Genomic DNA, 25,879 nt, shown 5'->3' with positions numbered 1-25,879 from the left:
ACCCGAAGTAGAGGAAGAGCTTCCTTCCGAAAAGGAAGAGATAGTGGCTGTAGAAACTATCGAAGAGAGACGCAAACCCGTGTCCCCAGAGAGGGAGGAAGTTCCACTTAAAGAAGAAGAGGAGGAGGAGGCAGTTGTATTAAAGGAGGAAGTGTCAGCCGTGGAAGAAGAGGCTGTCGCTGTAGAGGCTCCAATTGTTGAAAAATCCCCAGTGGCGAAAGAGATCCCAGCGAAAATGGTGACTGCAATGATGGAAATTACGCACAAGGAGGAGGAAGTGGAGAAGGAAGCAGAGATCGTGGAGGAGGAAAAAGAGGTTGCAGAGGAGGTGGGTGAGGTTGTGGAAGGCGAGGTAGAAGTGGAAGAGAGACCTGTTGAGGAGAAAGTTTCTGCGGCTGCCTTGGTGGAGGAAGTTGAAGTGGTAGCGAAAGCGGAAGCGGAGGAGGCTGTAGAAATTTCCGAGTTGGAGCGTAAGCCGTCACCGCCAGAGAAAGTGGAAATTGTAGAGAAAGAGAAGGAACTTAGCCCCGAAGTGGTAGCAGTAGAGGAGGAAGAAGCAGTGGAGAAAGCGGTAACAATCGCAGAGGAGGAGAGAGTATCCGTAGGGAAGGAAGTTGCAGAAAAATCGCCTTTGGAGGAAGAGATACCAGAGGCAAAGATTATGGAAGAAGTTGAGGTTGAGGAAGAGATTAGGAAAGAGGTGGCTGTGGAGGCGGAAGCGATTGTTGAGAAGGAAGCCATTGTAGAAAAGGTGACAGTGGAGGAAATAGAGACACGCGTAAAGGAAGAAATTGAGGTTGATGGAGTAGAGGAGGAGGTCATAGAAACTATCGAAGCTGTCGAGGAGGAACGAGAGGTCGGAGAGGAGGAAGAAATTGCGGAAGGGGAGGAAGTGGCTATTACTGATGAGAAATATTTGGAGGAAGCACCTGAGACGGAGGCCGCCGCAATAGAGGCTGACATTAAGGAAAAGTCGCCGGTGGTGGAAGAAATTGCTGAACCCGTTGACGTGGCGCATGTCGTAGAGAAAGAGGAGGAGGTTGTAGAGGAAGCCCCCGAAAAGGTGGTAGAGATTGTCGACGCGGAGGCATTAGTGGAGAGAGAAGTTATCTCGAAGAAAGTCTCAATAGAACTTATCGTGGAAACAAAACCCGAAATAGATCTCTCAACCGAAAAGGAGGGAGAGATAGTTTCTGAGGAAACTATCGATGAAAAACCTGTATCTCCAGAGAGAATGAAATTTCCTCTTAAAGATGAGAGAAAAGTTGTACTCAAGGAGGAATTGTCTGCCGTGGAGGGAGAGGCTGTCGCTATAGAGGCTGCAATTGTTGAAAAATCTCCCGTGGATGGAGATATCTCATCTGAAATTGTTACTGAAGTGGTGGATATTGCGTCCAAGGAAGAAGAAAGAAAGGATGCTTTGATCCGCATGGAGACAGAGGAGGATAAATTTGGAGATAAGAGTAGTCCTAAGCTGAAAGAAATTGGCGATTTGGAAGCGATAGTTGAATTTGACTCTGTTACTGAGGGCGATGATGTATCATATGATCAATCTGATGATATGTCGAGGAAGTGTTTAGCATTGGATGTTAGTGCTGTTGACTCTGGTGTATTTTCTAAGTCTCTAAAGTTTGTGGAGTATGAAGAATCTTCAAAAACAAAACTTCTTGTTTCGCAGGTCGCTTCTCTGTCAAAATCTATAACTGAACATTTGCCGTCAGCTGCATCGGATGACTTTAGTCTTCGGGAAATTCCTTCTGATACGAAACAAGATATATCTACTATATCTGGCGTTGGAATGGATGAAATTGTTTCAGAACTAGAATCACAGTTCGTTGAGGAATATTCTGATGATGATTCGGGTGGCGTTGAAATTGCTGAAGATCATATAGAGGAAACTTCGTTTGAGAAATCGAAGGCTTGGATTTCTGATGATACAACTACTGATACATTGCCGGAGGAATTTGTAGATATTTCCTTGCCCGAGTCGACAAAAATTACGTTTGCTCCATCGGATGTCGGAAAATCTATTGAATCGAGGCAAGCTTCTTTAAGGCATTCGAAGCATCTTTTGAAAATTGACACTCATGATAGAGAAAGTGAAGTAATTGAGCTAATGTCGGAAGTTAGAGAAGTAACTCGTCTCATAAAACAAGAAGTGCGTGAGATGAAACCTGATTTAACACCAACTCCAGAAGGGAAGGATTTATCAATATTACCTCTCTCAGAATCTCGTGAGTTATTAGAAGTTACTGATCTTGGCTCTATTAAGGAGGAACATCTCGTTGTAGAATTTGACTCAAAAGATGGTCACGTAACTCCGGAGATGTTAAGGTATCACGATTTTGAAAAGGACCTGGATTCTTATCGCGAAGATATATCTGTTCATGAGGAAATCAAGGGTCTTCCAGGAATACCATCAGAGAGAAGCTCTTTGATTTGTTTTGACGAACAAATAACAAGTAGCAAAATATATTCCCATCCTGCTATGGATATATCGGAAAAAGATGACTTGTTGCCCAAAAGGGATGAGGATGAAATTAAAGATATTGATATTTCTTTAGAAACCGATATTCACGTCTCTGGTGTTACTGCTGCAGTCCCCCGTGATTCAGCTAGAGTTGAAGATTCTGAGATACTTTTGCCTTTGAAAGAAAAGGGCGACGGAATATCAGTTACTGATTTGCATCCGTTTGAAAGCTACCCAAAAAGTAAGGTTGATATTCATAGTGTACATACATTTGATAGTGATATCACAAAACAGGAAAGGTATCCTGAGTCAGAAGATGTTGCTGGTAGTGTGATTGATATTACCGATGAAATTGTTAGTACGATCTCCGATCACAAAAGTATCCACTCAGAAATTGATGCATTTAAGCAAAAGAAAGATATTTGTGCCAAATACAAAGTTTCGGAAGAAAAATCTGATATTGAAGAATATAGAGATTTTGAAAAGGGCGTTGAATATACCATATCACATAGTCGTGATATAGATTTCAAGCAGGAGGTCTCTATTGCTACCGAATCCATAATGGAATATAAGGATGTAACTGAGGAAGTGGGATCACTGGCCGTTCATGATTTGTCTTTTGATTCAAAACATGTTGACATTAAGTCTCAAACTGAGAGTTTCTCTCAGGAACCGCGGTCACCCGAAGCCGAACGTTCTCTTCTAGATGATATGAAGCTTGCAGCAGATGAAACTGATTCTTCTGCCGTTGCAGAAGCAGAATCCACTGATGTCGAATTGTCGGCTGAGCGAGAATTACAAGAAACAGAGCCTTCTCTACCGACAGATACAGACACATCCGTTACTCTGGAAAAAGATATTGGCGATTCTTTCTTTGATGATCAATTAAAGTTTCCAGAAACCGAACCATCTTCTGGTGCAGAGGATGTCACATCCGTCGTAGGAGAAATATTTGTTGAAGAGTCTGCATCTGTTGTTGAGCGGCGAGATGTGTCTGCAGAATCTTGGGATACAAAAACTGTTGAAGACCTGCAGAGATTAGATAGTGCTTCGGCTTGGTCATTAAGTACGGCGTCTGGATTCGGTATTTCTGCAGATGACATTGTAATGAAGGATGATTTGCTCGAGGTAACAGTGAGGGAAGATGAAGGCGGTGACGCCATCGAAGGTAAAATATACCGAACTGAATCCGGCAAAACATATGTTGAATTCGAAAGAGGTGCTACTCAGACAGTATGTGTATGTGAAGAAGTTGTTTCTACTGAACCTGTAACACTTCTACCTAGTCAGCCTTCTACAAGCCACTATCCGGAAGATGCCGAAGAGGATATGCCAGAGGATAAGGGTGCGATTGCTAAAGAACCACAGAAATTGAAGGTAAAAAGGAAACGTTCGGAGAGGCAATTGCATAGAGAAACCAGTGTGAAGAAATTAACTAAGGAGCCAATAAATATAACTGCAACAAAGAAAGTGGATGACCGATTGACAATCAAGCGACGTTCAAAGGAACCTGATAAACCACCCGAAACAGCAACGACACCTTCATCTACTTCTACTGTTTCTAGGTATCGTGGGTACATGGCTTCCACTCTTTCAAGAGATTTAAAGGTTGAGCGCTCTGTTGCGGAACGCAGTTCATATTTTAATAGAGAATCTTATATTAGAAAAAGGACTGCAACAGAAGAGGTATCCCGTTCTGCGTCGCCATCTAAATCTTCAGTTCAAGCTATATCAACAGGTGCAATTCCCAAATCTCCCCAGAAGGCATCTAAAACCAAAAAGACTGACAGCAGGTCTACATCGGTAGAAAAGGAAGTGGATCAGTCCCCCGCAAAGAAACAAATAAGCACATCTAAAAGTACGAAATCTACAACAGTCACATCGCGTTCTGTTGTAAGTACAGATGATCGAGTAATCAGTAAACGGACTTCCTCTCGATCTGTAAGTGATACAACCGTCCAACATAGAACGACTCATAGTAGAGAGTCTTCTTCCTCCACAATTAAACAATCACGTATTTCGTCCTCTGTTAGGAAGTCATCGACTGAAGTCGATACTTCTCATGAACGAAGGAGAAGAAAACGTGATGAGCAGCTAAGCATTACTACTCATAAAAAATCAGATGTCACGAAAACTCATCGTGAACAAATCGCCGTTTCAGAGAAAGAGACTGCCCTGTTGTCTGCTCCTCAATTAAAACCGACTCCTAAGAAGATTACTGCTTCTGATTCTTCTCGGGAACCCACGAGTGAAGCAAGCGAAATAATGGATAGATATACAACACCGACTGAAAGTGCAGTACCGGAACATCTTGATCACCTTGCAGACAAATCCGTCTCTCTTGCTGCTGAACGAGAGACTACTCCTGTGTCAGCAGTTCCTAGTCCAGAATCATCCCCTTCCATTAAGTCTGTTCTAGATAAAACTCCAGCAATTGCCTCAGAGAGGAGGTGTAGCCGTGCTCCGAGTCCGTCACCGTCCGCTTCTCCGGTACGCGCCGCGACATCGGCCTCGCGTAGTACCGATCGTTACGATTACAGCAGTCATACACCTCCGTCCTTACCGTCCAGTCCAAGTCGCATGGCACGTCAGACGTCTTCCCACGTTGGGGTGACACAGCTTCTTACATCGGAAGTTTTTACGCGCACAGTCGATGCTTCCGGCTCGATCGAAGTGATATATCGACAACCGACAACGTCCGAGGCGCTGCGTCGTGTCGCGGTCGTGTCCGGTACACGGTCATCGATCCATGAGTCGACCGCTTATGGAGGTACTGCCGGAGCGGAAGGAGAAATATCCCTTATTGACACTACCGATTCCTCGTTATCCGATTCTGTAGCACTCCCGTCCTCTTCCTCGGATCACGATTTAAGTATCGATACGCGTCTTCGTACAAGTGGTTCTCCTGCTTCTCCGAAGCCAACAAGGAGATCTCTAGATCTTATCCATGATGCAGCATGCCCAAAAATGCGTACTTCGGATCTTCTAATTGATTACTCTGCCGTCCCCGCAACTTCAGTCGCCGTTGCTGAGTCAGAACATTTGGATTCAGACTCATCCGTCCCAAAGCTTGATGGTTCCTCGCCAACAATTCCATTTGATGCCGTCCTCAGGCAACAAATTGACAAGACTCAGGCTCGAAGTTCAACCCAGGTATCCGAGGAACGACTGTCCCCTATCTTGGATGTTCGTGCTGTTACTCCACCTAGAGTGAAACACAAATTCCAATATGAGGACGTCGATGAAGACGAGGAGGAGGCAGTTGCTGTCTTCTTGTCCTCTCCAGGTAAATTAAATCGTCAATCGTCGGCACCTATTCTTCACCCAACCTTGGCTGCTGCTGCATCCGTTCAGAGCATGGCTTCAGAATTAGAGCAACTCTTACAAGAGGTACAAAAGAATATGAGGTCAGATGGTGACTGGGACTCGCAATCTGTAAAGAATAGGGTAGAGAATCTACGTTCTAAAACTAGGACACTTAAGAAATTTGTTGATTACGAATTTTACGAAGGTAAGTTGGTTGCTGAAGACTTTAGTTGCCGTGGAGTTGATGGGTTAGAATATGTTATAAGTGATTCACAAGCAATATTGAGTTCTTCAGTGAGGGATAGTACTGTTTTAAATGATTTTCAAAGTTCCCCGATAGATACGTCTCTTCATTCTGACCCCCAGATTTTACTGCATCGTTTATCTTCAAAGAAATCCCCGTCGGAAGATTTGCCTGTCGTTGAGGACACACACACGATAACCACACCAACACATGGAGTAGTGAGATTTAATTTGGCAGTAGATTCAGCCGATTATATACTAAGTGAAGAAGAGGATGACATATTGGATCTTGTAGAAGAAGATATTTATACATTATCAACTTCTGGATCTGAAATTGATTATGCTGTAGTGGAATCTTCCTCTAACCCTCTCGCTGTAATCGAGGAAGAGGCTGCTGCAGCAACTGACGAAGACCAGGAATTAATTCCTATTGACGACATACCTGTGAAGAAGCATATTGATTGGGAATCTGATGATTATATCAGGCGCTGTTCTGTTACAACTGAAAGCGATTCTTTAAGTGAGCAACCAATAACTGCTTCTGATATAAGAATCAAAATGTCGCTCAAAAGTGAAAACGTTCCTCTTATAGCAATCACTCCTGATGATGGAAGTGATAGTGATGCACTATTTACGGGGTCGCTTGGCACGGCAATAGAAACAGATGCTCTCACGAACTTGCAGCTTGACAATGACGTAGCTGAGTTCAGAAAATCCTTTGTGCAGTTACCAGCAGAAGATGGTTTCACGGACTTCGAAACTTTTAGAAGTTCCGATGATGAAGATGATGACGATGATGATGGTGAAGAACCATCTGTACGTCCGAAGACTCCGACACCACTTGACAATACGTCGGTACAACCAGAATCTGGTGATGAACTGATCTCAATGAGATATCTGGCTAGCCCTTCTCATTCGAAAGTTGTTATTAAATCAACCGTTAGGAATGAATATGTACGGGAAGTAGAGACAGACAAACTTACAGATTTCGAAGAGTTGGAGGGCTCAGGAGAAGACGTAGAAGAGTCCATACCAGATGATGTGGAATCTTTGGATTGTCTGGAATCTTGTTCATGCGATAAAGAAACAATGGACATCAAAGACTGTATCACCAGCCCTATACAATCATCAAAATTCTATACAGCAATTCCTACAGATAAAACATTAAAAAATGGAGGAAATATAATTTCTCGAGATAAACTTTCCAATAGAAGGACACCCAAGAACACGCTCCTTCCACGACATATACGCACTTCACCCTCAAATGATGATGCACATCAATCTGATTCAGATGATGAGGGTCACAGGAAACCATACATGCAAAGACGTCCTCGTATAAAATCATCAGGAAATGAATTGAGAAGTTCTGGAGGTGTCACTGACGTGGAAGATATCGACTTCTCTGAGGATGAGAATGCTTCTGTTCTGGGAATTACAAAATATTCGAATTCATTTCCTTCCTTGTCTAGTAATATTTACTATGAAGTATGTCCAACAATTCATTCTGGTACAAGAGCTACGAAAAAGAAAAGTACGAGTCAAATTAAAGTGCCAGATGCAAATCTAGATCCTCAAACAGACGTAGAAGAATTTGATGATACTACAGACAAATTTCTTCATGAAAACGAAGTAACCAGTAGCAACGGAGCTGTAGAGATTTTAGTCTTCAAAGATATTGAAGATTATCATGGTGCAGTTTCTATAGTGACAAAGACAAAACCTGAACTTTTAAATGATTCACCCCATAAGTTATCCAATAGAGCTTCACATATGCCTAACATGGGAGATTTTAGTTCAGTGAATAGTGATGGTTCTAGTCCGGATTTAGAAAATGTAAATTTGTGGAAAGGATCTGCATCTGAAGACAGTACTAGCGAGGACGATGTGGATGTCAGTGACATTGATTTAGCAACAGAGGAAGAGTCTTTGTGGCATAAGAAAAATATTGGCTTAAATGTAGATTTTAATGATGATTTAATTCCTATTACTATTTCTCCAACAGATATGACACAGACAATTTCGAACAGTTACAAAACCACAACTAGAGATGTTCAATTAATGCGCGATAATTTGGAAAGTGAAAGCGAGGCAGATTTTCCTCCCTCGACCCTTCCTAGCTCTTACAGTGCAGATGAATGTCAAATTAATCCTTCCGATAAAATATCGCTCTGTGGATTGCCAATTATCAAAGGATGTACAGTGAAAATGCCATTTGATATTTCGTCATCAGAAATAAACACACGATCTCATATTGTTACTAAAAAAAGAGAAAACATATTTGAAGGAACAGATATCGAGGATATGTCGGCAGTTTCAGGTGATGAGACGGACATTTCAATTAAACAGTCATCTCCACACTACTCTGATGCGGAGGGTGAAGTAATTGAAGATTGTGAAAGAATGAAAACTCAAAAAAGTACTAAGAACTTTCTCAGCATAGATAATTATAGAGAACCTGTCACAGACACAGAGGATATATTTTTGGACAAGGTTGTAAGCAGTCGGCATAAGAAGTCAAAATCAAGATTATTTTCAAGTCGAGGACAAATCATTTCTACGACAGATGTTGAAGATCTGGAAATAAGTGATAGTGAACTTTTAAGTTGTCATCCACCTGTTCAGAATTTTGATACAAAAACAGACTATGAAGATTTGGAACTGTCCGAAGATGAACCTCACAGGTTAGATATATCCGTTACTCCTGACTTTATAAAAAATATGGACTATAATGTAATAACTGTGAAAGATGGCGATGGCCCCTTTTCAGCAGAAGCTCGTCAGCAAATATCTGAAACTGCATTCGATGCTCCAATTATAAACATATCACCAAGTCCTGACATTCACCATGACTTTACAACAGACATTGAAGATATTATGGAGTCTGCAGACGAAGGTGTTCTCATGAGTTATTCCCGTGCAGAAACTGCTACTCCAATGGAAATGGGATTAGATATTGAGGACCATGTAATGTCGACTGTCCATGTGAAACATACACGAAAATTCGACGTAGATGCCCCTAATGAAATTTCACATGTAAAAGGAGGAGACATTTTGGAGGTTGCAACAGATGTAGAAGAACTCTGCCTTTCAGAAGGAGAAAATCAGCTCCGATATCCTGAAGATCATATAAGTGTTGCGGAAGGTGAAGACCAAGTATGCGTCTGTGTAGCCGCTGAGAATACGACGCAAGATACAGTGTGCATCTGTGTGGGGAAACATCATGGAGAGCTGACGATGGAGTGGAAGCCGTCTTCAGGGTCAACAACATCCCATCCTGATAGCTGGAATGGAACTCAGGGACATCTTGAAGGTACGGGCTGCATACTTCAGTTGTCCTCTACTTCTTGTCTTACTCCCAGTTATATTAGAGCAGACATGCCCTCTACGCAAGTAGCAGTCCCAAATATTCCAGATTGGCATCAAGTTACACAGCGACATGGTAGTTCCCCTGTAGTCTGCAGTTGTGTAGTCTTTGATCAGGACCATAAAATAAATGCGTTAAACTTAGATGCTAGTCTTCATCCATCAACATCATACAGAATATCAATTATTCATACATCATTAGGATATAAAACCCTCTTGAAAGTTAAAATTTCTGCATTGCATTTTCCTTCATGGTGCATGCTTTATATAAATAATCCAACAGTGATGGAAATAAATGTTAATACTGGTACTACAGATTTCAGAATGTGGAGTCTAAATACAGAAAGAGAATTGACTAGAAAAGAACAAAATAAAGTTACGAGTACTCGAAAAATAAGTTGGTGTGTACCTACACACAGACATACATGGTCCAATAATATTCTTCCAGAAAATAATACTATTATACATTATCGTAGTTTTCCATTTGCATCAATGTCATCAAGGCTGAAATCTGGTAACGTTTCAAAAATCGTTTCCCACTTCGAAAGTGTCTTCATTGAAAAGAACATCTCATTACATAATCAACCATCTCAAAAAGATTATTGCGGTTCATTGAATACCTCAGTGATAATTCCCAATTTATTCTTTGAAAATACGTCTGATGAGAGCAAGAAAAAACATGTAGAAAATGAGTTACAAGGAATTGAAAATGGTACCAGAACGATAAGTGGAACTTGTAATCCAATTGAGCACTTTGTTTTATCTGAAGATCACAGCATCAGCCCACAAATCTTGGACCTATCTCTCAACTTCAAAATATCTCCGAATGCTAGTGACATGAAGAAAAGGCAAGATGATAAAGAAATCTCAATTCTTACTGAAGTACAACATTCGTCTGGTATTTCTATTTATGCTGCCATTACCGTTTGTACTACAGTTGTTACTGTGACCACCACCACAACTACTGCTTCTAAAGACAATAGTCTCTACTGGAAATTACCTGTCATTGTAAAAACTACAGAGCTCACAGTGCGCAAACATCAGTCACTGAGTGAGATAGTTATTGATTTTGAACATATAATTCAAAGAAAAAATGTTCACAGTTGTAAGATTCCAGAAACTTGCAGAGGGACCAGGTCGCAACAGCAGATACAACTTCCTGTGAAGAGAAGTGTCTCATTGTCTGTGAGCCTAGCAGAATTTCAGAAAAGTGAAGGTAACATCAAATATGGAAATAGATTGGTGGAAGTTGGTGTTGGGTGAAGGTGGGTGTCGGTTGAATGAATAAAAATCTCGTGTCCTCAATCATCTTCTGGGAACAGTATCAACAGGTTCAAAAAGAAATATTGAATGAAGAATGTAATATTCCTTCCAGAAGTCTGTTCTGTAGATTTCATAGATAGCTGCAAGTAACATAGCTTAGTAATGTAGCCTAAATATACTATATAATATGCTTGTAATCTATTCATATAAACTATGGGGTGGTGACATTGCCTGAATTTAGAAAATAGTGACATGAATTCATGATTATTGTGCCATTAATACGTTGCAGTTTGTTTTTCATAGCATAGTGTTTATATGATATTGAATAGCTAGAAGTATTATCAAGTTAATTTGTTTCCAGTCATTACAATGATACATGCAATTACACACATATATGTAAATTCAAGTTATTGAGATGATGTATTGAAAGTACTAGAGCTAGATAATTATGCTTATTTTGTGTTAATGCACCTTAAGCCCTCATATGCAATCAGCTCAACTATAGTAACTGTAACTCTCATAATGCCTGGTTGTATATTTATTCGCGATGTTTAGTTTCACCTATAAAAATAATACACGTATCACCTGCACAGTAGACTAACGAAATTATGTAAATAATATTTAAAGCATGTTGTAATGTAGAGGTATGAATGTAAAATTTTGAGGACAGTTGGTAAATGATGGTTATCCGTAGAGACGAACTTTCAGTGAGTATCATCGCATGTAAAGCCTGCTTTGTTTGATGTATTTCTGAGTGTTAATATTTTTAAACAGTGTATTTTCCGTGGCAAATGACATATTGTATTTTAAGAGAGTTGTACTTACGAGCAAACTTCTTATTTGCTGTGTTGGTTTCTTATTGCAGAATGGACTGAGAAAGTGCAAGAGAAAAGCAAACACATTTCTGCAACAAAATCAGGTAAGAAGCTATGATTATAATGTTGAAATCTTTCTTAATGGATATTTATCTGTAATATGAAATCAGAAGTTCTTTGCTGTTTTCGATGAAATAAGTTTTTGTAAATTAAACCTCACGGTGTTATGATATCTGGTAGTGTAGAAGCTCTGGCAATTTCATTCAGAAGACAGATAGATTTTGTGCCTAGATACAATTTACAGTGAAGTAGTAGCTATACAATGTTTACATTCCTATTAGTGCAAATAACATACAATTGCCCAGATTAGCCTAGAATAACAAGCCCAACTGGGTAGGCAAACCCTCGTCTTACCTATCTGCTCATGATGGAACCTGTAATACCGAAACATTGGAAATGTCAAGTTCCAGTATACGGTGGAATACCCAAAAGCCTAATTCTGATCATAGTCACCATGAAAGCCTACAAGCTCATACCAGTACAAACAACATACAGTCAAGTACCCATACTTGGGACAGTAGCCTTACTTGGGACATTTTGGAACTTCTCATTCTACAAAGTTTCCTATCTTGATAATTGTTTATAATGAGCTGGAATCATGTTTAATTACAAGGTCGATGTTTTAGTTGAGTTATGAAATGAAATCAAGTTCATTTTAACTGATATATTGAGAGAGAGAGAATTTTTATTTCATGTCACAAATAGTGCTGATAGAGTTCAGTATTTCTACATATTTATTATTATCCAATTCTAATTTTTCAAAACTGGTATTTAGCTATGAATTTGTAAACTGTCCCAAGTATGGGTACTTTACTGTACAGTTTCTTTTATAATAAGGTTTTGATACATTACTTTACCCATCTTTCAAAAGATACTATGATATTGACATTCTGTATTTACATTTCCCAAGGAAAATAATAATATTCCACGTATTGTAATGTTGTTTAGATGTCTTCGTTCATACTCATATTTCTCATTTCTATCCACAGTAAGTCGTTTACATTTCAGAAAATTTATATGCGATTCTTTGTTTTTGATTACCGGTATGTTTTTATTTTGTAATTTATTATTTTGCACAATATTCATTATCCAGTCTCAATCGGTCTTCTCTAAGAACAGATATTTTCAGTGTTTCATGAATCTTTACATTACATTTTTTGAACACTACTTTTAAATACTGTATATTGCCATTATTTTCTCTCCAGACAAAGTTACCTTATCCTGATACTCTTCTATTTCTCCATCTCTTCAGTTCACTCTTTATATTAATTTCTGCTTTGTAGAGTGTCTGTCATTTGTTCAGGTACACATATAATTAGATTGAAAAAACACTCTTACCTACCTACCTACCTAGTTAGCCATCCATCTGTCTGTGTCTTGTAAAACTTCTTTGTAGTATTGTACCAATTCTGTTTGTTTTATAATGAGGATATTTATTTTATCTTTCTCTGTTTTCTTAATAAATTTCACAATTCTACACGCTTTTAAAGATTGATATAAATAAATTAAGTGCATTTGTGTAAAATAGTGGATTGGTACAATACAAACACAGGTACACATGAGCCTGTACGGTCATAACTATGCACACTTTAAAAAAGATACTAGGGCTTTTAATACTTTTCACTCAATAATAATAATAATAATAATAATAATAATAATAATAATAATAATAATAATAATAATAATTTATAAAACAGTTGCATTACCAGTTGTTCTGTATGGTTGTGAAACTTGGACTCTCACTTTGAGAGAGGAACAGAAGCTAAGGATGTTCGAGAATAAGATGCTTAGGAAAATATTTGGGGCTAAGAGAAATGAAGTTACAGGAGAATGATGAAAATTTCACAACGTAGAACTGCACATATTGTATTCTTCACCTGATATAATTAGGAACATAAAATCCAGACGTTTGAAATGGGCAGGACATGTAGTACGTATGGGCGAATCCAGAAATGCATATAGAGTGTTAGTTGGGAGGCCGGAGGGAAAAAGATCTTTGGGGAGGCCGAGGCGTAGGTGGGAAGATAATATTAAAATGGATTTGAGGGAGGTGAGATATGATGGTAGAGACTGGATTAATCTTGCTCAGGATAGGGACCAATGGCGGGCTTATGTGAGGGCGGCAATGAACCTCCGGGTTCCTTAAAAGCCAGTAAGTAAGTATGTGACATGTGACCACATTACTCGTTCATCATAATTAGGAATATTAAATCCAGACGTTTGAGATGGGCAGGGCATGTAGCATGTATGAACTAATCCAGAAATGGGAGGCTGGAGAAAAAAAGACTTGGGGAGGCCGAGACGTAGAGGGAGGTGGGATATGATGGTAGAGACTGGATTAATCTTGCTCAGGATAGGGACCAATGGCGGGCTTATGTGAGGGCGGCAATGAACCTCCAGGTTCCTTAAAAGCCATTTGTAAGTAAGTAAATAATAATAATAATAATAATAATAATAATAATAATAATAATAATAAGTGTAGCAAGACAAGACAGTATTTGCATCCAGTAACAGTATTACCCTTGCAACACTGTTCAGTACCATAGTTCTGCACCTTACTTCCTCGGCCCCCTTGCCCTCGCCAGTTCCAACCTGAGATGTCGAACTTCTGACATAAGTTTCCTCACACTCTCAAATAATTTGGCGTTATTCATTATATCATATGTCGTCAAGTATCCCTAGGTAGATGTAATGAAAGACTAGCACATATCGTTTCTTCAGAGTTTCTGTGGCTTCACGTTCCAACAAAATGTGGTACAGTGTCTTGCCTCTACCGCAGAGAGTAGATATTCTCGTCCCCTCTTCGTTCACGATTTTATTTAAGATTAATAATAACATGTACAGATCTCTGTCTGTGAGTAAATTTTGCTCCAATATTAACTTATTGCTTTCGTGCATTCCCTTTAAATTAGTATTGTGATGCTACAAAAAAAAAAAAAGTAGCTTTCCCCTGGACTGTCGTACGAATTTTTTTCCTGTTCAGTATTTGAAAGTTAATAAATTAGGAAATAATTTACATGAAATATAATTACTGATATCTCACAAAAAATAATAATAATAAAAAATAAAAAATAAAAAAACAGACTGGCAAATGAAAATGTACGGTACTGGTAATACAAGTTTACTAAAAATCGATTGTAACGATTGCCATGACTTTCTTTCTTGCATAAGATCATATAACAAATGAAGTGCGAAAGACTGTACTACTATCTCCAGAAATCATGATTTCAGAGAAATTATTTGTTATTTGCATAATTACATCTCCAATCAAAAACTTCTTTCGGAAAAATATTTTGAGTTTAAAGAGGCATTGTTTTCTGTAAAATAATAATAATGATAATACTAATTATATTATTATTATTATTATTATTATTATTATTATTATTATTATTATTATTATTATTATTATTATTATTATTATGACAACTACAGAATTATGCCCCGAATTGAAAACTTTTTCATTCAAGAATTTTATGGCTTAAAGATATTGTGTAAAATTACCGTAAACTTGATCATTACAAAATTAAGAGTAGCCCACAAACATTGTATTTATGTGTGCAAATGGAAAACGTGATATTTAAATGAAGCCCATACCGACCAGAGATCAAAACTAGACCCATCATAGCTAGGTTATAGGCATAGACTATCAGCTTCTTTTCTCTAATTAATTTATAAAATAGTGGTATCATTTTCCTTATACACAACGCCTTTTGTGTGTCATTCAGAGAAAGAACGTTGGTTTTCCTACGTGATATTTAAATGAAGCCCATACCGACCAGAGATCAAAACTAGACCCATCATAGCTAGGTTATAGGCATAGACTATCAGCTTCTTTTCTCTAATTAATTTATAAAATAGTGGTATCATTTTCCTTATACACAACGCCTTTTGTGTGTCATTCAGAGAAAGAACGTTGGTTTTCCTACTTAGGGCATAAAATATATATGTACCGGGAATTTCCTTTATATATACCAGTATGGATTCAAAGACAAACTATAAACTAATATGTCATTGGTGACATGATAAAAGAACTGACCTTTTGCACTACATTAGTTGTTATTTTCTTATTAAACGATTCGGCATAATCTCTTTGTTCCCTGTTTTCATTTCGAAGCCTCTTTGGTTCTTCATCATCTACACGCGATTCAAATATTCATAAATGTCAGATGTTGTTCTCTCTTAAGTTGAACTAAATTTGTTTGTCATTGTATCATCATCATCATCATCATCATCATCATCATCATCATCATCATCATCATCATCATCATCATCATCACAAAAGTTATGGAAAAAACTTGGAAACAATGAATATACAAAGCATGAAGATTTCTTTTAAGACACAAGTCTTAGCATTGTCATGCCAATGTAAGAATATGATTTTATACTATCACAGCAGTTTTTCTGTTCCATTCAATTTAACTGTCCATTTCATGAAAACAATTTATATGTAATTAGCATACGTAATTTTAAGAACTGTCTCATTCATTTGTCTAATATGTTTTTTTATTTCAAAAAACCTTCGAAATTGTACTGCTTATTTCGTTTCAATAAAATACACTACCAGTGCTCATAGACTGCAAGTATTCTCTTCTTCTCTTCGCCAGTAAAATTTTAATTCAAATCGAGTAGTAGTTCTTGTAAAAACAACAGCATTGAGGTTCTGATTTAAAGCAAAATGAAATATGTCTAATTTCATTCAGAGCTAGGTACATGACAATAGATATCAGTTTCTGAATGGAGCATACTTAATTTGTTAGAATTATTCAATGCCTATTTCAGGAAGTGTATAATATATTGACATGTGTTATTGATTTGTAACAATATATTATTTCAAACATACTGGAAATCATAGGACTCCACATGTTCCTATAAGAAATGGCAACCATCTTACTTTACACTCGATTACTGTAATGTTTTAATAATTTAATTATATTTTTGCAATGACTCATAGTAATTTATAATAGTTATGAGTATTGTTTAATTTTCTTTGAAGTCTGTAGTGCACATTTCTCTTTTGCATGAATATCGCCATGTTCAGTTAATGTTTTGTCAATTGCAGAACAGTCTTCTTCACAGGATGTTCAATGTTATGTTGCCGACTTTGTTACGAGGATTAGAATGGGAAATATTTACTGTATTTAGTGACCTGCATTAAGGATACAGTTGTCTGTCGCAAAGAAGCTAAGGTGAAGAGTTGACATTTCGTATCTACAAAATACAGCAATGGTTGTACAATTCATAGCTTTATGTTTAATTTATATTTGCATATAGTTAAGATTTGAAACTTCTTTTTAGATCATGATGACTGATGTATAATTTCTGTTAAATTCAACTTGCAGAATATTCGAAATGGCTGCTAGTGAAATATTAATTTTAATTTAGAAATCGATGAAGATGGGAGAAAGTGTTTGAACTTTTTTTCTTAATTTTGTTGTTATATTTATTATTTAATATGCTCTTATTTGTAAAAATGACATTAGTTAGTATAGTTTCGCAAAAATTTTATTTTCCTATAGTACATAAATTAGTAAGTTCTTGTTTTTATTTTAAAATTTATTGCCTATATATTGTTAAGTGTTTTTTCTTCTATTTTCCGTTAACTTCTTATAAATCATGTAGCTTTTAAGCTTTGTATAAGAGTAAAAGGCTGTTAAATCTTTTTCATTCCATGTAGATACAATACTGCCTATTAATAGGAATCACTAGTTGACCGTTAACGTAATAATGACCATCTTGATTTCTTTATTTCTCCTCTTTCCCACTTCCAAAAGCTTAACCGTACTCTTTTCTATTCATTACTGTAATTGTGATTTCATATGGTTAGCATAAGAACCTCAATGATTTGATTCAATACAATGATAAGCTGCATTATTCTGAGAAGGGTTTTTTTCTTTGTGGGGGTGGGAGGAGGGAATGGGGGGTATTTTCTGTAATTTCACTATATTAAAAAATTCAGGTTTTTCTCTCTGTCCTAGATTTAAACATATGTCAGTGTAATTATTTCTCAACAGTGAATTATCCTATAGGAATGCTCTTGGATTAGCGTTTCTCAAACATTTTGAAAAATAAAGATCATTTAAAGAATTTTTAAAAGTGTCTGGACCATCACAAGCTAAAAGTTTGTTATAATATGCTTTATAAATATAAACTTATTGAAAACCGTGAATCTTGTGACTATAAGACAATTTTAAATTGTTATTCCATAGAAAAGAAACTTAGCAGATATCATAAAAATTACAACAACAAAAAAAAGTTTAATACTTGAATACATCTAAAAAATTCTTTCTCTCTTTATATTGTTACTGCTCTTCTTGCTATTGTCGGATTTCTTCACAACTTTTACACAAAGACAAAGCTATCCAATTACAGACCTGAAAGGCTCTTAAGATAGAGGGAGGTCACGAGACAATCAGTATTGAGTGGAGTAGGCGTGCCATTTCTACGAGCTGGACTCCTTTCCCTCAATGAGGGATACTGCTGGTACTAGTGTTTGTTAGAGACTGGGTAAACTCCTAGGTTATAGTGCAGCCGCAAGGATTAGATCAACAGAGAAAATACATAAACCCTTTTGGAATCGAACCTGCCATTTTCTGGCTTTAAGTCTACCATGTGCCACCAACTTTTACACATGATTTATAATTTTTGTTTGTGTTTGTAGTAGAATCCACATAATTAATTATAATTAGTGTTTTTAATATCTGTCTCCAAGGTCAGTTTTCACTTAGATTAATAAATATATTTTTCAAGAACATAATATAATATACAGAATGGGCCATAATTCACCGTAATCCTACATACCTATTGTTCTAACGGGTGTGTGCGTGAATTCTATCACTGTCACTGAAAAGTTGGATTCGTCTCCAGTTCCTTTCTGTCATTTTGTGTAATATTATTGGTGTTATGGTTGCAAAGTCAGCTCTCACAACAGCTCGCAATTCATCATTAGATTCATAGCAGTTTGCAGCCACTATCTTTTTCCTATATCCGCATAAGCTGTTATCTGGTGTGGTCAAATCGAGACTTCATGGAGACCATAGTAATGGTGATAGTGATGGAGATCCACAGCCAATCCACTTTTCTGGGAAGTTGTTGTTTAGGAAGTCACGAACAGCTAACGCGATATGGATTGGCACACTATCATGTTGAAACCATACCCGATCCATAACTCCATTTTCAGTCAGTTGGGATATTAATCATGTCTGATGCATTTCCAGATAAGTTGTTCTGTTAACAAGTCCCTAAAAAAGTATGGCCCAATCACATAATTTACAGCAATATCAGCCCACAACATAATATGTGGTGGTTTATGTTTCACTCCAGTATCAAGTGTGAATTTTCTGCTGCCCAGAAAACGACGTTACGTTTGCACATGCTGTAGTAAAATGCACATTCATCTGTGAAGAAGACATTTTCTCGACGTAATGCTGTGGGAAACTCCTGAAGTAATGAAGCACATGCTTTGCTACGTTTATTCGTATCATCAGCACTAAATTCATTGAAAACAAGTCGAAATGGCTTCACCAATAAATCCTTCTTCATGTGATAATTCATTATTAACCGTGCCAGTGACGCACCCAGAAGTATGGTTTGAAGGAGGCTATTTGTAATTACTATCATAGATCAATACTCAAGCTGTACTGCTTTATCCTTAACGTGAAACATGGATGATTTGAGAAGTACAGACTGCGTCACTGATATGTGATTGGCTGGTTGGAATGCTTGAAGCTACCAGACACACTCCGAATAAAAGTTACAGAACTTCGAACATAATCGAAAGTTCGAGTTTTTTTAAGTAGGTTGTAAAAGCCCATTCACATACAACCTTGTTTAAAAATAAATGTTTCAAAGATCACAGACTTTCTTCAAGAGAGACAAATGCATCAAGGCATTAAAAGAGCTTCCTTCTTTCTCCCTTTCCCCCTTTTTTCATTTGGGAGGAGGTTTGAGCCCTCTTAGCTCCCCACCCCTGGGAATGCGTCACTGAACCACGGTACTACAAGTTGTTTTTTTTTTTTTGTTTTTTTTTTTTTTTTTGGATGTGGCTTCCAAAATCTCATTGGGACTGCAACTTAAGTTATCGCATTTTCTGGGGGTCTTCTGTGGATCCAAAATCCAAACACTGCAACTAAGCACTTTTCAATTGAAAAAAAAAAAAAAAAAACTTGTATCTGCCATCTCAGAATTATTTAAGTTCAAGATCCTGCATAATTGAATTTTTTTTATATTGGCGCAAAATTTATCTCGCCAGTCATTGCTACCAACTATTTGTTTGTCTTGTTTTTATTGTTATCATAATATGCTGTCACCATATGGTTTTTCATATGTAACTTATAAGTTACATTAACGATGATATCTATGCAATTTGTAAGGGTAAGTTTGACTTACGGCTCATTCTGTAGGACACGTCCATTCATAGCTAATGGCTTTTCAGAAAATTCAAAACCAGTTTATTGACAGTACCAGTATTATATTTTAAAATCCTTAACGTTGCATAAAACATGTGCAGAAAGAAAACTTTACAATTAGTATTCAGTGATCAGTTTGTCAACATCTCGAAATCTCATAGATAATACCAGGCACTTTGATAAAATTCCAGCTTTGATAGAGGTTCTTGCCAAAGTAATCACAGCTTGTCAGTGTTAAATTGGTGCTAATGATTAAAAAACTTATAGTTTCAAATCCTAACTAAATTTAAATTTTGATATTCGATATACTGTATTACTAAAAAAAAATACTTTTTGCTAAATAATAACTTTACTAATGAGCTAAAAGTTATTTAGATGAAATAAATAACAACTTCACCGTGTAAATATTTAAATTATGGTGTTATTTTACCTGATTGACTAGTTTCGAAGTTATATCCATCATCCTCTGAATTCTAGTGAGTTCCTGTGGTATCTTCTGGTTTCCTGTTATGGTGGGGCATGTTCATGATTGTATCAAAAAGGGTGTGTGTTCAGATATTCAGTTGAGTGTTGAGGATGTGTTATAGGTCTTCCATACTATACCTCAAGGATATGGTTGCCAACCCTCCCCTATTTCCCGGGATCTCCCGTATTTGATTTTGAACAGTCTCCCGGCTTCCTATTTTTCACTCTTTGAGCAGTTTTCACCTTTATTTTTGTATAATATAAAAATCTTTATTCTAAACATTTGATTTTGCCGTGAATGATGATTTATATGAAGAATCTTATTGTTCAAGAAATGCAAAATGCATTCAAATGTGCAGTCTTCTTAGAAGGTAATGCTTGCCAGAAATGGATTTTAGTGCTCACTTGTTTAAAATAAAACAATGCTAATATTATAAATTTGGAACAAACTGCCGACTTTTGTTATATGCATACAAAGAGGGTGTTACATCTCGTGAACAATAATTGGACAGAAGCACGACACATCTAATGAAATCAGCCTGCAAACTGCGACTTCAACTATTACGCATGACAAAATCTATCTCAAAATACTCTTAATTTAAGCCTAGTTGCCAAAGTGTAGAATAAAGTTGTTTTTTAGTAACTGAACTGAATAATATATCCATTTTCTTTGTGAAATTTTTGTCGATTCCTTAGTCTCCCGTATTTTCTTCAAAAAAAGTTGGCAACCCTACCCATAGACCATCACTATTGGTCTGCTTACGAGAGTTTGAGAAACGCTGTCTTACAGTAAAACTATTCAAACAAACTCATATAATTTAGCCATTCATACAACTTATTATTAAAATAATATCAGGAGTAGTTTTCTTCAGTAGTTGTATTAGACAAAATATATATATTAAAAAACTTTCAACTCATTAGTGAACTTGGATCAATTGGATACTCAAATTTATTTTATGTTCTACTCAATACAATAATTGATAAAATGTATATTGATTTGCACAACTGTATCCTGCAGATCACATCTCCTACATCAGACTTATGTCAGACCATACTCAAGTATTAAAATACGCTTATTGAGTAGGCTGATACAGACTTTTTGCTTCATTCCATTTTAATTTTTATTGTTAGTATTAAGTTATTTTTATATTTATTTGTTTAATTCCCTTTTGTTAGAAGTGAGTTCTGCCAAAGTGTGAAACATTTCCTCGGACGGCATTTCGAACTTTTCAAAATGAAAATAATTATTTAACAAGAATCAGACTGGTAACATTGGCAGAAACTGAAACAATGAAGATCTATTGTGGTTATTTTTATTTATGTGAAAATCAACTAAATATTAACTTAAACTATTTACGCATCTCTCTCTTAATTTTTTTTTTCAGAATAAAGACAGGTTACAGGAACCATGCAGAATAATAAATCTCAAAGTGTTGGCAGATTCTTTTACTTATAATAACACTGAATAAGACAAATTTACGTTTTAGAGGGGAGACAGTTATTTTGAGGAATAAATTTTCGAAAATGAAAATTCAGAAACTCACAGAAGAATAGCGTATATTGCTTTGATAACTTGATAAAGTAACATAAATTGAATAACTAAGTAGGAACAGTTACCTTGACATTAAATTCTATCTTTTTATTAATGAAATGGTACAGTAGCCTATTCTCATTTGTATGCGAACCTTGTATTAAATGAACCTTTAGCGATTTTATGTGTCCTGACTTGTGTAATAACTGCATATTGCGTTTCATATTTAAACATGGTAATAGACTATAATCATTACACTACCGGTATAACATTTAACTTACATGACAGACCAGAATTCTGTATAAAATAGACAAAATTGTACTTTCTAATTGTGCAGTTAGGTTTTTCTTGCATTTCTTGTGTGCGTATGTTTCATGAAATGACAAATGTCTTGTGAGGTTAGGTCATACATTCTGTCTTAGAAACAAGAAACTACCATATGGACAATATCGAAGTAGAAAAAACTGGAAAAAATAAAATTAAACGCATGTTGACAGAGCTTAGAATTGAGAGGATGCTAATAAAGAGCAGTGGTAGAAAGAGAGAAATCACAAACTTTTTTTCCTCTCTCACCTTGCTCCTTATCCTCTACTTGTTCTTCAGCCTTCACCTTCTCTTAGTTATCATACGTTTCCTTTTGCTCTTATCCTTCCTGTTACTTCCCCTTTTTGTCTCCTCACTCTCCTTGCTATCACTGTGAATCTCACATTCATAGGGTACAACAAAAGTGGCGAAGTTATTTATTTACATGTTTGAAGGTTATAAAATATCGTCAATTTTTATGAAAAATACAATTAAACAAAATTTACTTGTCGAAATACAATTGTCTTCTGGGTTCAGAGAGCTGATACTTTGCAGAACTTACTTATTCAACAAAAGGAAAATTTACATGACTGTTAACTATTGATAGCTGTGCTGTAAACATTGGTCAACCATTTTATGTAGTTGATAGCGACATACATCGAATTATCTGTATAGTAGCTTATTTTCTCTTTCTTGGTCATTCTTGAAGTAGGAAATACTTACTATTATAGTGTTAACATCTGTAGAAGTAAGTAGTAGTTTAGAATGTAGTATTCATTTTAATAGAAGTCAGTGTATTGATAGTTATAATGAATGATGTTCCTTGTTGGAGGGCTGATGTTATTCCAGATGTATAAGATAATGTAGCATAACAATTTTCAGGCTTACACTGAAGCGAACATCATTCTTAATATTATATAATAATCGAGATAATTTCCTGAATGTCTGAAAGGAAAACTACTACGTTAAGTGACAAGAGACTTGCTAATTCATAAGTTTCCTTACTGAGTGATATTAAGAAAGAATGCAATGATTGTAGTCTAAAAGAAAAGAAAATTGTGTTCAGACTTAATATAAAACTTCTTTCAGCGTTATGTTTCCACTTGACATTCTTATCTGTCAACAAGACAAGAACTGTGCAGTGCTTCTATATATATAAAATGTTACCGGTAACTAATATGTGGAAATGCTTTCGGGAATGGATAGAAGGACTAAAAGCAAAAAAAAATTTCATATAAATATATAAATTTTACTTTGTATTTTTAATTACAGGTACTTCTTAGTTCAAACATGTTTGCTTAAATATTACAAGTTTATTATTACATCTTTGTTTATGAAGTTGATGTATAGTTCTGCAGAGAGTGATTGTGATTAGAATGACCACCATGAGTTTTAATACAGGCTTCTAAGCACCGCATCATGGACTGTTACTCTCTCCCATATTCCAGATGTCTGTCATATTTGCAGACATCCTTCTACACGCTGGTTAAGAATTTCAATGTTTTCAATAGATCTTGAATACAGAGTTGCTTTTAAATGTTCCCATAAGTAAAACTTCAATGAATTGAGCTCAAAAGAATGAGTAGAAAAGGATGTTGGTCCCCTACAACCTAGCCGCTTATTAGGGTATCGGTGATTAGAATCATTCTAGCCGCAAGAGAAAAATGAGGCAGTACCCCATCAGGCATGAACAGTAAAACATTTAAATGTTCCATTAAAAAGTCACAGTATAATTCTCTCTTTTTTTTTTACAAGGCCTACTGATTTATTAAACATGATCCACAAATGTAAGAACCAAACCACATGAAATAAAAAGCACCTGTAATTAAAAATCAAAGCGAAATTTACTACCAGTATATATTTACTTCCTTTTAGGTTCTCTATTCATTTCTCAGAGGTTCCTCACATATTATTTAACACGCTGTATGCAATAACCAATTGATCGTTCATCTCTGCTTCGGCATGTGGGCTTGAGGCCAGCAGCCGGCTGGTCGGTCTTGGTCCTTCACGGGATGTAGCGTCACGGATTATACAATACCAATTATCAAAATTCCTTATACTCAATACTGATCGCAGCATCTTTCCTGAAAATGGAAGATCTGTGCCTCGTATTGACGTAAATTAGCTTGTTCATTACAACATAATGTAGTTCCAATTTGTTAAAAAAAAGTAGGGGTATACTAAAAATATATACTGAATACCTTTAATTTGAATATAATTTTTTTACTTACCAGTATTTAATTCGTTGCAACACAACTTGAAACTGATTGTTAATCACTTACTTTACAAATATAAGAAGTTAATAAAAGTTGCCCAACTTTTTACAGTACAATAAAATTAGCATGATGAACTTATTGCGGAAATTTCCACCACACAGAATTTCAGAATTCTGTGTTCAGTTGTCTCAATATCAGGTGCTCGTCCTATGTGTGTATCATAGGCTACAGTTCGGGGAAAGACAATTTATTTCAATATTCGTTATACAATTTGTAATTTTATGAACACAGGCATGTGCCAAAACGAATAACTATTATGTTGCGACCGTTTTTGAGAATATTATTGTCTTACTCCTCATATTAATGTTGAGGGTAGCAATGTTGGTTATCCTTGTAATAGCTTTCCAGTTTATTATTAACTTCGGTTTCAGTTTACAATAAGTAGGCTATAAATGTTTCTTATTTGGTTCATTCTGTAATTGGTTATATTTTAGTGTCTCAGGATCAGTGACTTTGAGAATTATTGCTTGTTGCTGTTATGAATATAAATTTATGAAAGCTGGTATATGTTTACGAATTATGTATAACTTTGTATAATTCTCAATTCAGTTTTATACAAAATTTAATTCTTACTATAAAAGTTCTCTGATTCTAATACATAATTCTCAAGTGCTGTAAAAGTGAATATATTATTAATTGTACTCAATTACCATTTGTAATTTAAGCTAGGGAATCATTTAATTAATTTAGTATAAAAATTATCTTCTATATATAGTTTTCTGCATGTACTATGCAAGGCAAAGATTTTACTGAACTGAATGCACCTAACAGCATGTTCAAAGCAAATGTACTGATAATTCGGTGTAGATCGAAATCAATTACTTAATTATTACCATTTTACATAACCATACTTAACTGAAGTTGTATAATCTAATATTGAAATAACAATATTTAACTCGTTTAAATATAATATTTTGTTTGATAAGTCAGATGACACCTCTCATTAGCAGGACTGCAGTTCGATCACCGGCAGAATCTGTGAGATGTTGATGGACTAAGCAACTATAGGTCAAGTTTTATCATATCAGAGTCCTAGTAATGACTTGTATTGCCATCTTATTATAACGTTGACAGTGAATAGCCTCTGTTAGTTGAAAGCATCGTCATATGTTTTATTCTATATAAAAAAAACACTTCGAGTGTTTAGATGAGGCTTGTTTTGTACTGTTCATCTCAATCCAGTTTTAGTAATATGAAGTAATCTTCAATCCCAGATCGGATGTTGTGCACATCGACAAGCAGTGTTGCAGTTAAACAGTCGGGTAGTTTGGGACCACAATGCAATGAGCTTCCAAATCCCTTCCTCACACTAAAATCTGAATTCTCCCCAACAGAATTCGATCCTTTCCAAAAGTCGGGCTTTACAGAACTTTTGAAAC

At 36.2% G+C, this 25,879-nt stretch overlaps 1 protein-coding gene across 30 annotated transcripts in view; it reads left to right on the top strand.

Annotated features, from left to right (window-relative positions):
• LOC138712124 (ankyrin-2-like) overlaps positions 1–25,879 on the top strand; it is a 512,384-nt gene that overhangs the window by 425,534 nt on the left and 60,971 nt on the right. For 27 of the 30 annotated variants that reach the window (XM_069843559.1, XM_069843553.1, XM_069843566.1 and 24 more), the window contains one exon: positions 11,511–11,564. In XM_069843559.1, coding sequence (XP_069699660.1) covers positions 11,511–11,564 — 54 coding nt within the window. Of the gene's footprint in view, positions 1–5,762; positions 9,330–11,510; positions 11,565–25,879 lie in introns of those variants that run through there. The other 3 variants (XM_069843577.1, XM_069843578.1, XM_069843573.1) reach the window with 2 other exon arrangements.

The sequence above is a fragment of the Periplaneta americana genome, chromosome 13 (genome assembly GCF_040183065.1).
Source record: "Periplaneta americana isolate PAMFEO1 chromosome 13, P.americana_PAMFEO1_priV1, whole genome shotgun sequence".
NCBI lineage: Eukaryota > Metazoa > Arthropoda > Insecta > Blattodea > Blattidae > Periplaneta > Periplaneta americana.
Note: the sequence above shows the minus strand (reverse complement) of the source record. Positions and strands in the feature narration are given on the sequence as shown.